Source organism: Balaenoptera musculus, chromosome 12, assembly GCF_009873245.2.
Source record: "Balaenoptera musculus isolate JJ_BM4_2016_0621 chromosome 12, mBalMus1.pri.v3, whole genome shotgun sequence".
Lineage (NCBI taxonomy): Eukaryota > Metazoa > Chordata > Mammalia > Artiodactyla > Balaenopteridae > Balaenoptera > Balaenoptera musculus.
The window spans coordinates 9,101,959-9,114,245 of NC_045796.1; the positions used below are offsets into that span (position 1 = coordinate 9,101,959).

At 42.9% G+C, this 12,287-nt stretch overlaps 1 protein-coding gene and 1 non-coding gene across 3 annotated transcripts in view; one reads left to right on the plus strand and one right to left on the minus strand.

Moving 5' to 3' along the window:
* Window positions 1-12,287, minus strand: part of SYTL3 (synaptotagmin like 3) — an 82,231-nt gene that overhangs the window by 15,955 nt on the left and 53,989 nt on the right. For both annotated transcript variants that reach the window (XM_036872031.1, XM_036872030.1), the window contains exon 9: window positions 43-221. In XM_036872031.1, coding sequence (XP_036727926.1) covers window positions 43-221 — 179 coding nt within the window. The remainder of the gene's footprint in view (window positions 1-42; window positions 222-12,287) is intronic.
* On the plus strand, window positions 2,351-2,423 carry TRNAG-GCC. The gene has a single exon. It is a non-coding gene; the product is annotated as a tRNA-Gly (tRNA).

Consider the following 12,287-nt stretch of genomic DNA (forward strand, 5'->3'; position numbering starts at 1 on the left):
ATGTCTATTACCACATGCCAAAACTTAGACAAAGAAACTTACGGATTGCACTTTTTCTTCTTTTCCTCCCCATAGGCAAGGTTCTTACAGGCCTTGATGCATATTTCTAAAGAATGAGTTCTGAAGCAGTAGCGAATGGCAAATTCTATCTCTCCAGTGACATTAGCGTTGTCAAAATTGCCCATCTCCGTACAAGTGCTGTTAATGCTAATTAAACTTCCCTGAAATCAAGAATGACAGATATAATGTTACTTCACAGTTAATCAATTTTTTTGCAGTTCTGGTTTCAAGATAGCAAATAAATCAGAATTTATACAGAACATGCGTCCTGACTCATGGTAAGTTAATAACACACCAGCCAGCTTGTACTCCGCAAAATAAGTTGCCACATACTCTGTCTTAAGGAGACGAGGAGTCCTCAGAAGGGCCTGTCTTGCCCAGATACGGTGTTTGCCTAGCAGTACGGGTTACACAGTCTCATTCTTGAACACAAACCACTTGGGAAGCAGCGGACTGTCTCCCGTGCAGTTCTGCAAAGATAAATCTCCAAGGGCGGATAGTAACACCCAGGGCAGGAAGCGCCCGGTGGAGAGCAGCGCGGTGCAGGGGCCGAGTGGCCGGGATCAGAGGGAGCTGGGCTCCAAGTCCAAGAGGGAAATTAACGCCGTTCTCGCTGGGCCATGGTGAGGCGTACATGGACGACAGTACGTACAATACGCAAAGACGACAATAAACTGTGTTTAAATTGTTATGTGTCCCCAGAATGACCAACAAAACCACCATCATAAGTTAGGGCACTCTAAGCTGAGGTGACGTGGAGAAGTAGCACAAGTGACAGGACGAACCGCCTTATCACTGTTAAATTTGCTTAAGTATTTGCCACCCTTTGCACGCCACCAATCTCAGTGACGACTCTATAGACAGAGGGAACCCGATGTGATTCCCACTCTCCCAACTGGTTCCTCAACACCGTAAAACATCCTGGAAACAAACTAAGAAGAAAGCCCGAGTCTCTCTCACTAGAGAGGGATCAAAACAAAACCAACAACTTAGAGGGCCCCGAACCTGAACTAGCTCATGCCAGGAACCCAACCACTTGCACCACAGCCAGTCACTGGCCCTGAAAAATGTTCTCCACCAACACCCATGCAACTGCTGGGATGGGAAGCAGATTTTAAATTTCACACACCCGGAAAGGCGTGGAGTGGTGAGACCGCACGAAAAGAGTGCAGACAGGTGATGGGGAGGGAAGCTTGGCAAGAGGGGTGAGCTGCTTAAGAAAAGCTGAAGGTAGGTGTTAAAAGTTCTGATAATTAACCTGCACTCATCACGGGACTCCAGCCCGGGCTACGTCAGGCTAAACTGTACTACACCAACTCTTCTGCCAGGAACAAGCAGAAAACTGAATTGCACGACGAGCAGTCTGAAGGCACTGTAGAGCTACCAGGACAGCCAGGGTGCCAGGGTCCACGACACTAAAGAAGAGCACAGTCAGGTGAGCCTGACGTCCTGGCTGTGTTTCCCTCTGAGGCATCTGAACGAGGCAGGTGAGCAGCGCAGACGGAAAGGCTGTGAGGCCCCGGAGCTGGGCGGCACGGTGACCAACCCCAGTGCTGGGGGCTGGGAAGGAGCAGAGAACTTGAGGAGAAAAGGGAGAGGCACGAAGGTGAGAGTGATGCTCGAGGCTGCTTTTCCCCTCAAGGTCTGTGCTCAGTTGGAAGCCCATGCTGAGAGGCTGAGCAGCTTAAAAACACCTTCGGAAGTTTCATCTTACTAGAGAGAAGAAACTGGAGTTCAGGCCCACCACAGAGGAGGGGCCTGGTAAACGTCCAGACCCTCAGCTGGGACCCCTCAAAGGCTTTCCTCCTGGGAGTCCGAGTCCCCTGGAAGTGGACCAGTCCTCCCAGAGGCTGAAACCCAGCTCTGAATGAGCTCAGTACCGGATGGGCAAAGACTCCTGGCCTCCACCCTGGCGGTGCGCTGGAACAAAAGCAAGTCTCCCTGAAGGACAATCACATCCATGTCTCCCATGCGGCTGGAACTCGAGGACAGCAGGGACCCTGCACGTTTCTGCCCTCTATCAAATCTCCAGCGCCAGCTCAGTGCCTGGCTCATGGTAAATCCTCAACAAACATTTATGAAATGAATAAAGAAAGCGCAGGAAGTATTTTCATTTAAAAAGTTGTCTCTGTAAATATTATGTCATGATGTGCTGTGCTCCTTGTCCTGAAGGAGTAGACTTGAGGTAAGAAGACTCGGGTGATAGTCCTGACCCTGGATGACTTTAGTTACATCCCTTAACTGCAGATTCCAGAGGGAAAATATTTTAAAATAAAACTACATGGGGACTTCCCTGGTGGTCCAGTGGTTAAGACTCCGCACTGCCAATGCAGGGGACCCGGGTTAGATCCCTGGTCTGGGAACTAAGTCCCACATGCCGTGTGGCTCAGCCTAAAGATTTTAAAAAAAAACAAAAACAAAAAAAGCAAAAAAATCTATATGTAGGCACATCATAATAAAACTGCTGAGAATCCAGGACAAAGAGAGAAATCTTAAAAGCAAAGGCAAAAAAGCTATGTTACCTTCCATGGAAGAAACAATAAGGGCAGGAGAGGGTGGGGTGCAAGCATTGCTGGGGAGACCAGCATCTTCTGTTTGGGTGGGGAAGGAGAGTCATGTGGGTGCAGACTCGAAGAGGTTAATTTCGGTATCAGGAGGATTAGGGAATTCCAGGTTCACTCTTTTTCTTTTTTTTTTTTTTTAAGAAGTGGGAAGGGAGGTTTATTTGTTAAGAATGAGGAAGAAGATGTTAAAAAAAAAAAAATTTACAAGAGATAGTCCACCAAAAAAAAGAAAAGAATGAGGAAGAAAAGTGGGGAGAAGTTTTGAAAAGAGGTTTAAAAAGACTGAAGACAGTGTGAAATGATTGTTGTGAGAGCAGGCAGTTGAGTCGCCCAGAGAAACACATCAGGATGGCTGGCACTGTGTGTGCATTTGGAGCTGGTGACACAACAGGGCAGACCTAATCCCATGCACTCACACTGGGCATTAGGTCTGCCCTACTGTGTGGACAGCTGTTCAGGTGCAGGTACAGAGAAGATGCACAGCTGGCTCATCTAGCTTGGTGTCCAGAATTAGAAAGCATCCAGGAAGCACTAAAAGTACTCATCCTTCATTTTACAAGATAAGCAGAGGTCAAGACAGGTTGAGAACACAATCATAGTAGGGGATATTAACACCCCACTTTCACCAATGGACAGATCATCCAAAATGAAAATAAATAGGGAAACACAAGCTTTAAATGACACATTAAACAAGATGGACTTAACTGATATTCATAGGACATTCCATCCAAAAACAACAGAATACACTTTCTTCTCAAGTGCTCACAGAACATTCTCCAGGATAGATCATATCTTGGGTCACAAATCAAGCCTTTGTAAATTTAAGAAAATTGAAATTGTATCAAGTATCTTTTCCAACCACAAAGCTATAAGACTAGATATCAATTACAGGAAAAAATTTGTAAAAAATACAAATACATGGAGGCTAAACAATACACAACTTAATAACCAAGAGATCACTGAAGAAATCAAAGAGGAAATCAAAAAATACCTAGAAACAAATGACAATGAAAACACGATGACCCAAAACCTATGGGATGCAGCAAAAGCAGTTCTAAGAGGGAAGTTTATAGCAATACAACGCTACCTCAAGAAACAAGAAACACCTCAAATAAACAACCTAACCTTACACACCTAAAGCAATTAGAGAAAGAAGAACAAAAAAAACCCAAAGTTAGCAGAAGGAAAGAAATCATAAAAATCAGATCAGAAGTAAATGAAAAAGAAATGAAGGAAACAATAGCAAAGATCAATAAAACTAAAAGCTGGTTCTTTGAGAAGATAAACAAAATTGATAAACTATTAGCCAGACTCATCAAGAGGGAGAAGACTCAAATCAACAGAATTAGAAATGAAAAAGGAGAAAGTAGCAACTGACACTGCAGACATACAAAGGATCATGAGAGATTACTACAAGCAACTATATGCCAATAAAATGGACAACCTGGAAGAAATGGACACATTCTTTGAAAAGCACAACCTTCCGAGACTGAACCAGGAAGAAATAGAAAATATAAACAGACCAATCACAAGCACTGAAATTGAGACTGTGATTAAAAATCTTCCAACAAACAAAAGCCCAGGACCAGATGGCTTCACAGGCGAACTCTATCCAACATTTAGAGAAGAGCTAACACTTATCCTTCTCAAACTCTTCCAAAATATAGCAGAGGGAGGAACACTCCCAAACTCATTCTACGAGGCCACCATCACCCTGATACCAAAACCACACAAAGATGTCACAAAGAAAGAAAACTACAGGCCAATATCACTGATGAACATAGATGCAAAAATCCTCAACAAAATACTAGCAAACTGAATTAAACAGCACGTTAAAAGGACCATACGCCCTGATCAAGTGGGGTTTATCCCAGGAATGCAAGCATTCTTCAATATACACAAATCAATCAATGTGATACACCATATTAACAAACTGAAGGAGAAAAACCATATGATCATCTCAATAGATGCAGAAAAAGCTTTTGACAAAATTCAACACCTATTTATGATAAAAACCCTCCAGAAAGTAGGCACAGAGAGAACTTACCTCAACGTAATAAAGGCCACATATGATAAACCCACAGCCAACATCGTTCTCAATGGTGAAAAAGTGAAACCATTTCCACTAAGATCAGGAACAAGACAAGGTTGTCCACTCTCACCACTATTATTCAACATAGTTTTGGAGGTTTTAGCCACAGCAATCAGAGAAGAAAAATAAATAAAAGGAATCCAAATCGGAAAAGAAGAAGTAAAGCTGTCACTGTTTGCAGATGACATGATACTATACATAGAAAATCCTAAAGATGCTAACAGAAAACTACTAGAGCTAATCAATGAATTTGGTAAAGTAGCAGGATACAAAATTAGTGCACAGAAATCTCTTGCATTCCTATACACTAATGATGCAAGATCTGAAAGAGAAATTAAGGAAACACTCCCATTTACCACTGTAACAAAAAGAATAAAATACCTAGGAGTAAACCTACCTAAGGAGACAAAAGACCTGTATGCAGAAAACTATAAGACACTGATGAAAGAAATTAAAGATGATACAAACAGATGGAGAGATATACAATGTTCTTAGATTGGCAGAATCAACATTGTAAAAATGACTATACTACCCAAAGCAAGCTACAGATTCAATGCAATCCCTATCAAACTACCAATGGCATTTTTCACAGAACTAAAACAAAATGTTTCACAGTATGTATGGAAACACAAAAGACTCCGAATAGCCAAAGCAATTCTGAGAAAGAAAAACGGAGCTGGAGGAATCAGGCTCCTGGACTTCAGACTATACTACAAAGCTACAGTAATCAAGACAGTATGGTATTGGCACAAAAACAGAAATATAGATCAATGGAACAGGATAGAAAGCCCATAGATAAACCCACACACATATGGTCACCTTATTTTTGATAAAGGAGGCAAGAATATACAATGGAGAAAAGACAGCCTCTTCAATAAGTGGTGCTGGGAAAACTGGACAGCTATGTGTAAAAGAATGAAATTAGAACACTCCCTAACACCATACACAAAAATAAACTCAAAATGAATTAAAGACCTAAATGTAAGGCCAGACGCTATAAAACTCTTGAGAGGAAAACATAGGCAGAACACTCTATGACGTAAATCACAGCAAGATCCTTTTTGACCCACCTCCTAGAGAAATGGAAATAAAAACAAAAATAAACAAATGGGACCTAATGAAACTTAAAAGCTTTTGCACAGCATGGAAACCATAAACAAGACGAAAAGACAGCCCTCAGAATGGGAGAAAATATTGGCAAATGAAGCAACTGACAAAGGCCTAATGTCCAAAATTTACAAGCAGCTCATGCAGCTCAATATCAAAAAAAACAAACAACCCAATCCAAAAATGGGCAGAAGACCTGAATAGACATTTCTCCAAAGAAGATATACAGACAGCCAACAAACACATCAAAGAATGCTCAACATCACTGAACATTAGAGAAATGCAAATCAAAACTACAATGAGGTATCACCTCACACCAGTCAGAATGGCCATCATCAAAAAATCTACAAACAATAAATGCTGGAGAGGGTGTGGAGAAAAGGGAACCCTCTTGCACTGTTGGTGGGAATGTAAATTGATACAGCCACTATGGAGAACAGTATGGAGGTTCCTTAAAAAACTAAAAATAGAACTACCATATGACCCAGCAACCCCACTACTGGGCATATACCCTGAGAAAACCATAATTCAAAGAGTCATGTACCACAATGTTCATTGCAGCTCTATTTACAATAGCCAGGACATGGAAGCAACCTAAGTGTCCATCAACAGATGAATGGATAAAGAAGATGTGGCCATATATACAATGGAATATTACTCAGCCATAAAATGAAATGAAATCGAGTTATTTGTAGTGAGGTGGATGGACCGAGAGTCTGTCATACAGAGTGAAGTAAGTCCGAAAGAGAAAAACAAATACCGTATGCTAACACATATATATGGAATCTAAAAAAAAAAAAAATATATATGGCTATGAAGAACCTAGGGGCAGCACAGGAATCATGACGCAGATGTAGAGAATGGGCTTGAGGACACGGGGAGGGGGAAGGGTAAGCTGGGATGAAGTGAGAGAATGGCATAGACTAATATATACTACCAAATGTAAAATAGATAGCTAGTGGGAAGCAGCCTCATAGCACAGGGAGATCAGCTCAGTGCTTTGTGACCACCTAGAGAGATGGGATAGGGAGGGTGGGAGGGAGATGCAAGAGGGAGGAGATATGGGGATATATGTATATGTATAGCTGATTCACTTTGTTATAAAGCAGAAACTAACACACCATTGTAAAGCAATTATACTCCAATAAAGATGTTTTAAAAAAAAAAAAAGACAGGTTGAGACCCACCCAAAAACTACACGGCAAATCAGAAGTAGAGCTGGAAGTGGGCCTTTGTTCTTAATTCCTTGGGCCATCGACTAATGGTAGTGTCTCCGAGTAATTCAACTGCGTATCTGCTTGGCCAGGGAAAGTGCAGCCTCAGATAATGAAAGGACTGCAGAGCACGTCCTTTGGTCTACCGCATTCCCTCAGAGATAACTTATGACTTCACCACCGTTGCCCTGGGAGGGTTTTCTGCTTCTATTTTCCCTGTAGACAGAGCAGAATCTTCAAGCAAGTTGAACCTTTGAACAGCAAACGGGGTTAATCAAGAGGTTCCAGCCCAGAACAACAACTAAGAACTCAGCCTGACTTTTATTAGAGCCATGGGCTCTGTCTGGTTGTGAAAGAAAAGTAAATCTGAGCAAAAGCAAAGGAGAACTACTTCAGTCAGGCAGGGAGCATTCAGTGACCTTCTCTGAAGGTCACGAGTTATCTGTTATAACCGCAAGCAAGGCCTGATGCCCTTTGATTTTACAAAAGCAGAAATCAAGGAAAGTCAACTGAAACCACAGCTATACTAAAAATAAATAAATAAATCTTGATCCACAAGAGCACGCGGAGAGCATTACTGCAGGGAGGTCAGATGGCCGCTGTTTAACAACGTTTATGCACAATACGTAAATGTTTTTGAAACCTCAAAGTTCTTTGATAATTGCAATATTGTTTTCAAACAAACATGGTAGAACCTTAAATATTATAGCATTCAGATGATTTTTTCGAGAGATAGACCTCTAAGAGATCACTTCAATATAATTGTCTATTATTTACTCTGGTTTTTGTTCTTAATAAAAAATAGATTAATATGGGTATATAGCTAAATACAATACTCTTTTTTAAAAAGTCACTGCAACCAGAGATGTTCAGAAATACTAAAGGAAAGTGGAAGTTTCCAAAACCCTAATGAGTGCTGTGTGCGGGGGCAGTGAACGCTTTGAGCCACTCCCCACTTAGTAGTGACCCAAATGCCACATCTCGAATCGATGTTTAAGAGAAACAACTAGGGAGTTGGATTGTTACTTCAAAGATTAAAAACCCTTCCAGCATCCAAGCTCCTGCCCAGCCATGTGCAAGGAGCTCCGATGTGTAGGCCCGGCATGTGGTCACTTGGCCAGTCACAGTGTCTTCACTGCCAGGGAGAATGTCAACTGCATGAAAACATGGATATAAATGCATTCCTTTTTAGATTTTTTAAAAAACAAAAGCGAAGGCAAAATGGAAACTCAGACAGGAACTCTAATGATTTTCCCCCCCCCAGGGAATCGCTAAAAATTTACCACTCTACCAAGTTCTAGCTCCTAATGACTGGAGGGTTTTTTTGGGGGTTTTTTTGTATGCCTTTTTTTTTAAAAACACAAATTGGGGTTTTTCTTCTCACAAACATTACATGTTTATGGAGAAGATACAGAAAATACAGATAAGACCAAAAAATATTTAATAAAAAAGTATAAGCCCACCATTCTCAACCTTTTGGTATATAATCCTTTCAGTTGTTTTACAGTATCTACAGTATAATCATTTTGTTTTTATAAATATGGGCTACTATATACTATTTTGTAACTTGATATCTTTGTTTATCAATATCTATTTTCCACATTAATATTCTTTAACCACATTATTTTTAATAGTTGCAAGGTATTCCTCTGAATAAATGTACCATAATTTATTTAACCATTGCCCTATTTTAGACATTTTTGGCTATTTTCAATGTTTCAAAATTTAAAAAGATTATAAACAATGCTGTCTTTGACATCCACATATACACAGTTTTGGCAACATTCATGATGATTCTTAAAGAATATTTCCTGTAACTAAAATATTTGGATTGAAAAGAACATGCATTTTTAAAGCCTTTGATGTATATCGCCGGTTGCGTTCCAGTTCACCCCAGCAGTTCACATGAACACCTGCCTCTCCCACATGCTGGCCAACAGTAAGCTGTGCACTTTTTTTGTCTTAAGATGTGTTGTTTTTTTTTTTTGATGTGGACCATTTTTTTTTTAAGTCTTTATTGAATTTGTTACAATATTTCTTCTGTTTTATGTTTTGGTTTTTTGGCCATGAGGCATGTGGGAGCTTAGTTCCCCGACCAGGGATGGAACCTGCACCCCCTGCATTGGAAGGCGAAGTCTTAACCACTGGACCGCCAAGGAAGTCCCTGTGTCACTTTTTAAATTTGCTAAAATGGTCCCCAAATAGCACTTGCTTTAATTTCGTACTGATTTAACTACTCAGGAAGTTGAGTGTTTCCCTTATTTATTGCCCATTTGTATTTCTACTTTTGTAATAAGCAGAGACTTAAGAAGCTTTTTCTAGCACCAACTTCCTGTTTCTCAGAGAATATAAATGTCTCTCCGAAGGGGAGGCAACATCTTTGGGCAAGAAACAAAACGTATTTGCTTTGTGGGAGTTTAGTTTCCTTAAACAAACACTGCTTCAGACTAAGGGGAACAGGTTCGGATTGAATATGTAATAATTCAATCTCATGATGATAAATGTTCAGGGCACAAATTGGAGAAGAGTTTAGACGAAAGGGAGTTGAGAGAGCCAGGCTGAATTTGCACGATAGTTTGGAGATACTTCCCTAAGAAACAGTCTGAGTAAGATGCATACACTTGCCACATCCTCTTACCCGGGCATCCTTCCCGATGACTCTGAAAGATCTTCTAGGTGTGGATCAGCCCCAAGTGAGCAAAGCCGAACCAGGGTGTGGGGGGCAGTTTAAGAGTTCAACAACTCCCCTGGGATAAGACAAAAGACCTGGGCTTTGACTCAGAGTTCTGCAGTGACCGCGTGACCTTAGCAAGTTACATAACCTCCATGAGCCTCAGTTTTCCCATTTGTGAAATGGGATAATACCATTTATTATTATCCCATTTCCATGGACAAGATCGTTGTGAGAATGATCGGGAGGCGAAGCTCCTAGCTCTGTAGTTAGCACACAGTAGGCTTTCAATAATAGCTCTGATACAAATGAATCCAACCATGTCACAAATATTTATTGAGTGCCATTGAAGTGTCAGACACCGCTCTGGGCACCTGGGTACTACAACAAATGATAAACCACAGGTAAGCTAATTATATAGCTGTAGAAGGTGATAAGAACGCAGATGAACAGACAGCAGGTGAAGGCAAGGCAAGGCAAGGCAGGCAGGGCAGGGCGGGGGTAGACCTCCTGAGAAGGTGACTTTGGAGCAAAGACTTGAAGGAAGGGAGTGCGTGAGCTTGGTGCCTGGGAGAGGGAACAGCCCCAGGAATGCCCGGGGCAGGCGTGAGTCTGGCTGTTCTAGGGCCAGTGGCTGCTGAGTGGAATGAGCGCGGGGGCAGGTGTGGGATGGTGCACAGCTCGGGTAGGCCCTACGGAGCACTGCGGGGTGGACCCTAGCCCCGGCCCCTGCCGCTGCATTGGTTTCTGGGCCTTGAAGGAGCTCAGAGGCCAGTCCAGCGGACCGTGGACAGTGTGGGCTCCCTGGGAAGGAGGGTTTAGCCTCGTCCTCCTGGATCAGCCTTGTAAAGGCTCAAGCTAGCTGGAGTCCTTGGAGACCGTATGTTACCTGGGGTGGAAGCAAACCTCCCCATGGATCTCGGAAAAGCTCCCAGAGGCCACTCCCATGCTTCCCCTGTCTGTACCCACCACGGGGTTCAACCCTAGGAGAGAATGTTCTGGAGCCGCCCTTGTTTACCTCACCCTCGGGGAAGCATTTCCTCAGTGCTTTCACCTTTCTCAACTCTTCTCCAGTATAAACACCACCTAGGAAGGTGCTGAGCCGTCCTCCAACACCAGCTCTCCGAGATACCCTGGCAGGACCACCCCAGACTCTCACGACCTTAGGGCATCCAAGAAGCGGAGGGTAACCCCGTCTGGCTCTGCTAGGACCGCTGTGCGACCCAGGACAGGAGGCTGCCCTCAGCACGAGCTGCGAAGGGCCCGCAAGAGGAGCTGTGTGAGCTGAACGGCTACTGCCTTGGACAGCACAGCCCTGGACTGTTAAAGAATCCTTAACAAACGCCATACTTTACTCGGGTTTGAAATTGCCAGGGCTCAACCTGTGTGTTTCTGAAACCTCACCGTGCATATGAATCTCCTAGGGCTCTTGTTAAGTTGTAGGTTCGGACTCCAGCAGGCCTGGGGTAAGGCTAGAGATTCTGGTTTCTGACAAGCACCCAGGTGGCGCCAGCACTGCTGGGTCCCGCATTTTGAGTAGTGAGTGTGCAGAGCAGGGGTCTTCGTGGAGACAGGACCACCCACAGGAGACAGTGGTTGGAGCCAACAGATGGGTTGGCGCTGCTAGCATTTAGTGGATTGAATCAAGGATGTTAGCTATTCTTCAAGGTCTAGCCAGCTTCTGCCATGACTTTTGAATATTCGACTGGACATTCATGGAGATGGGGGAAGTTTGTCTGACATCAACACCATGTTCCACTAAAACACAACAACCCCAAGAAACAGAGAGGTTAAAGTACTAGCTCTGGACCACACTCCTTGCCACTAAAGGAGCTGGAAGGTGAACCAAGACGTTGGTTTCTAGAAGCTGAGTTCTTAACCACTGTCTTATGCCACGGAATGTGAGCAATCCAGTGAAATAAAAAGAACAACTTTTCAGACTTCCCTGGCGGTCCAGTGGCTAAGGCTCCGTGCATCTAATGCAGGGGGCGTGGGTTCGATCCCTGGTCCGGGAACTAAGATCCCACATGCTGTGCGGTATGGCCAAAAAAAAAAAAGAACAACTTTGATACCATCTCCTTGATGAGGACTCTGAAGTTTAGGGAGTCTTTACGATTGCTTAAGATCATTGAATAAGGGACCTCCCTGGTGGCACAGTGGATAAGACTCCGCACTTCCAATGCAGGGGGCCCGGGTTTGATCCTTGGTCAGGGAACTAGATCCCACATGCATACCGCAACTAAGAGTTCTCACGCCATAAGTGAGGAACCCGCCTGCCGCAACTAAGACCCAGCACAACCAAATAAATAAATTAATTTAAAAAAAAAAAAGATCATTGAATAAGTTAAAGATCCATGACTGTAACTGAAACCTCACGGCCCCTCACCCAAGGCTCCATCTAACATATCAAGCACATATCACATGTTTAGGCACAGAGTAAACATTCATTCAATGTTTTTGAATAATGAATAAAGTAATAAAAAGGCCTGCCTATGAAGAGACACTACATTTAAAAACACCACAAAGCAATCTCAAAAAAAAGAAGAGCAAAGTTGGAGGACTTTACTCAACTTCAAGAC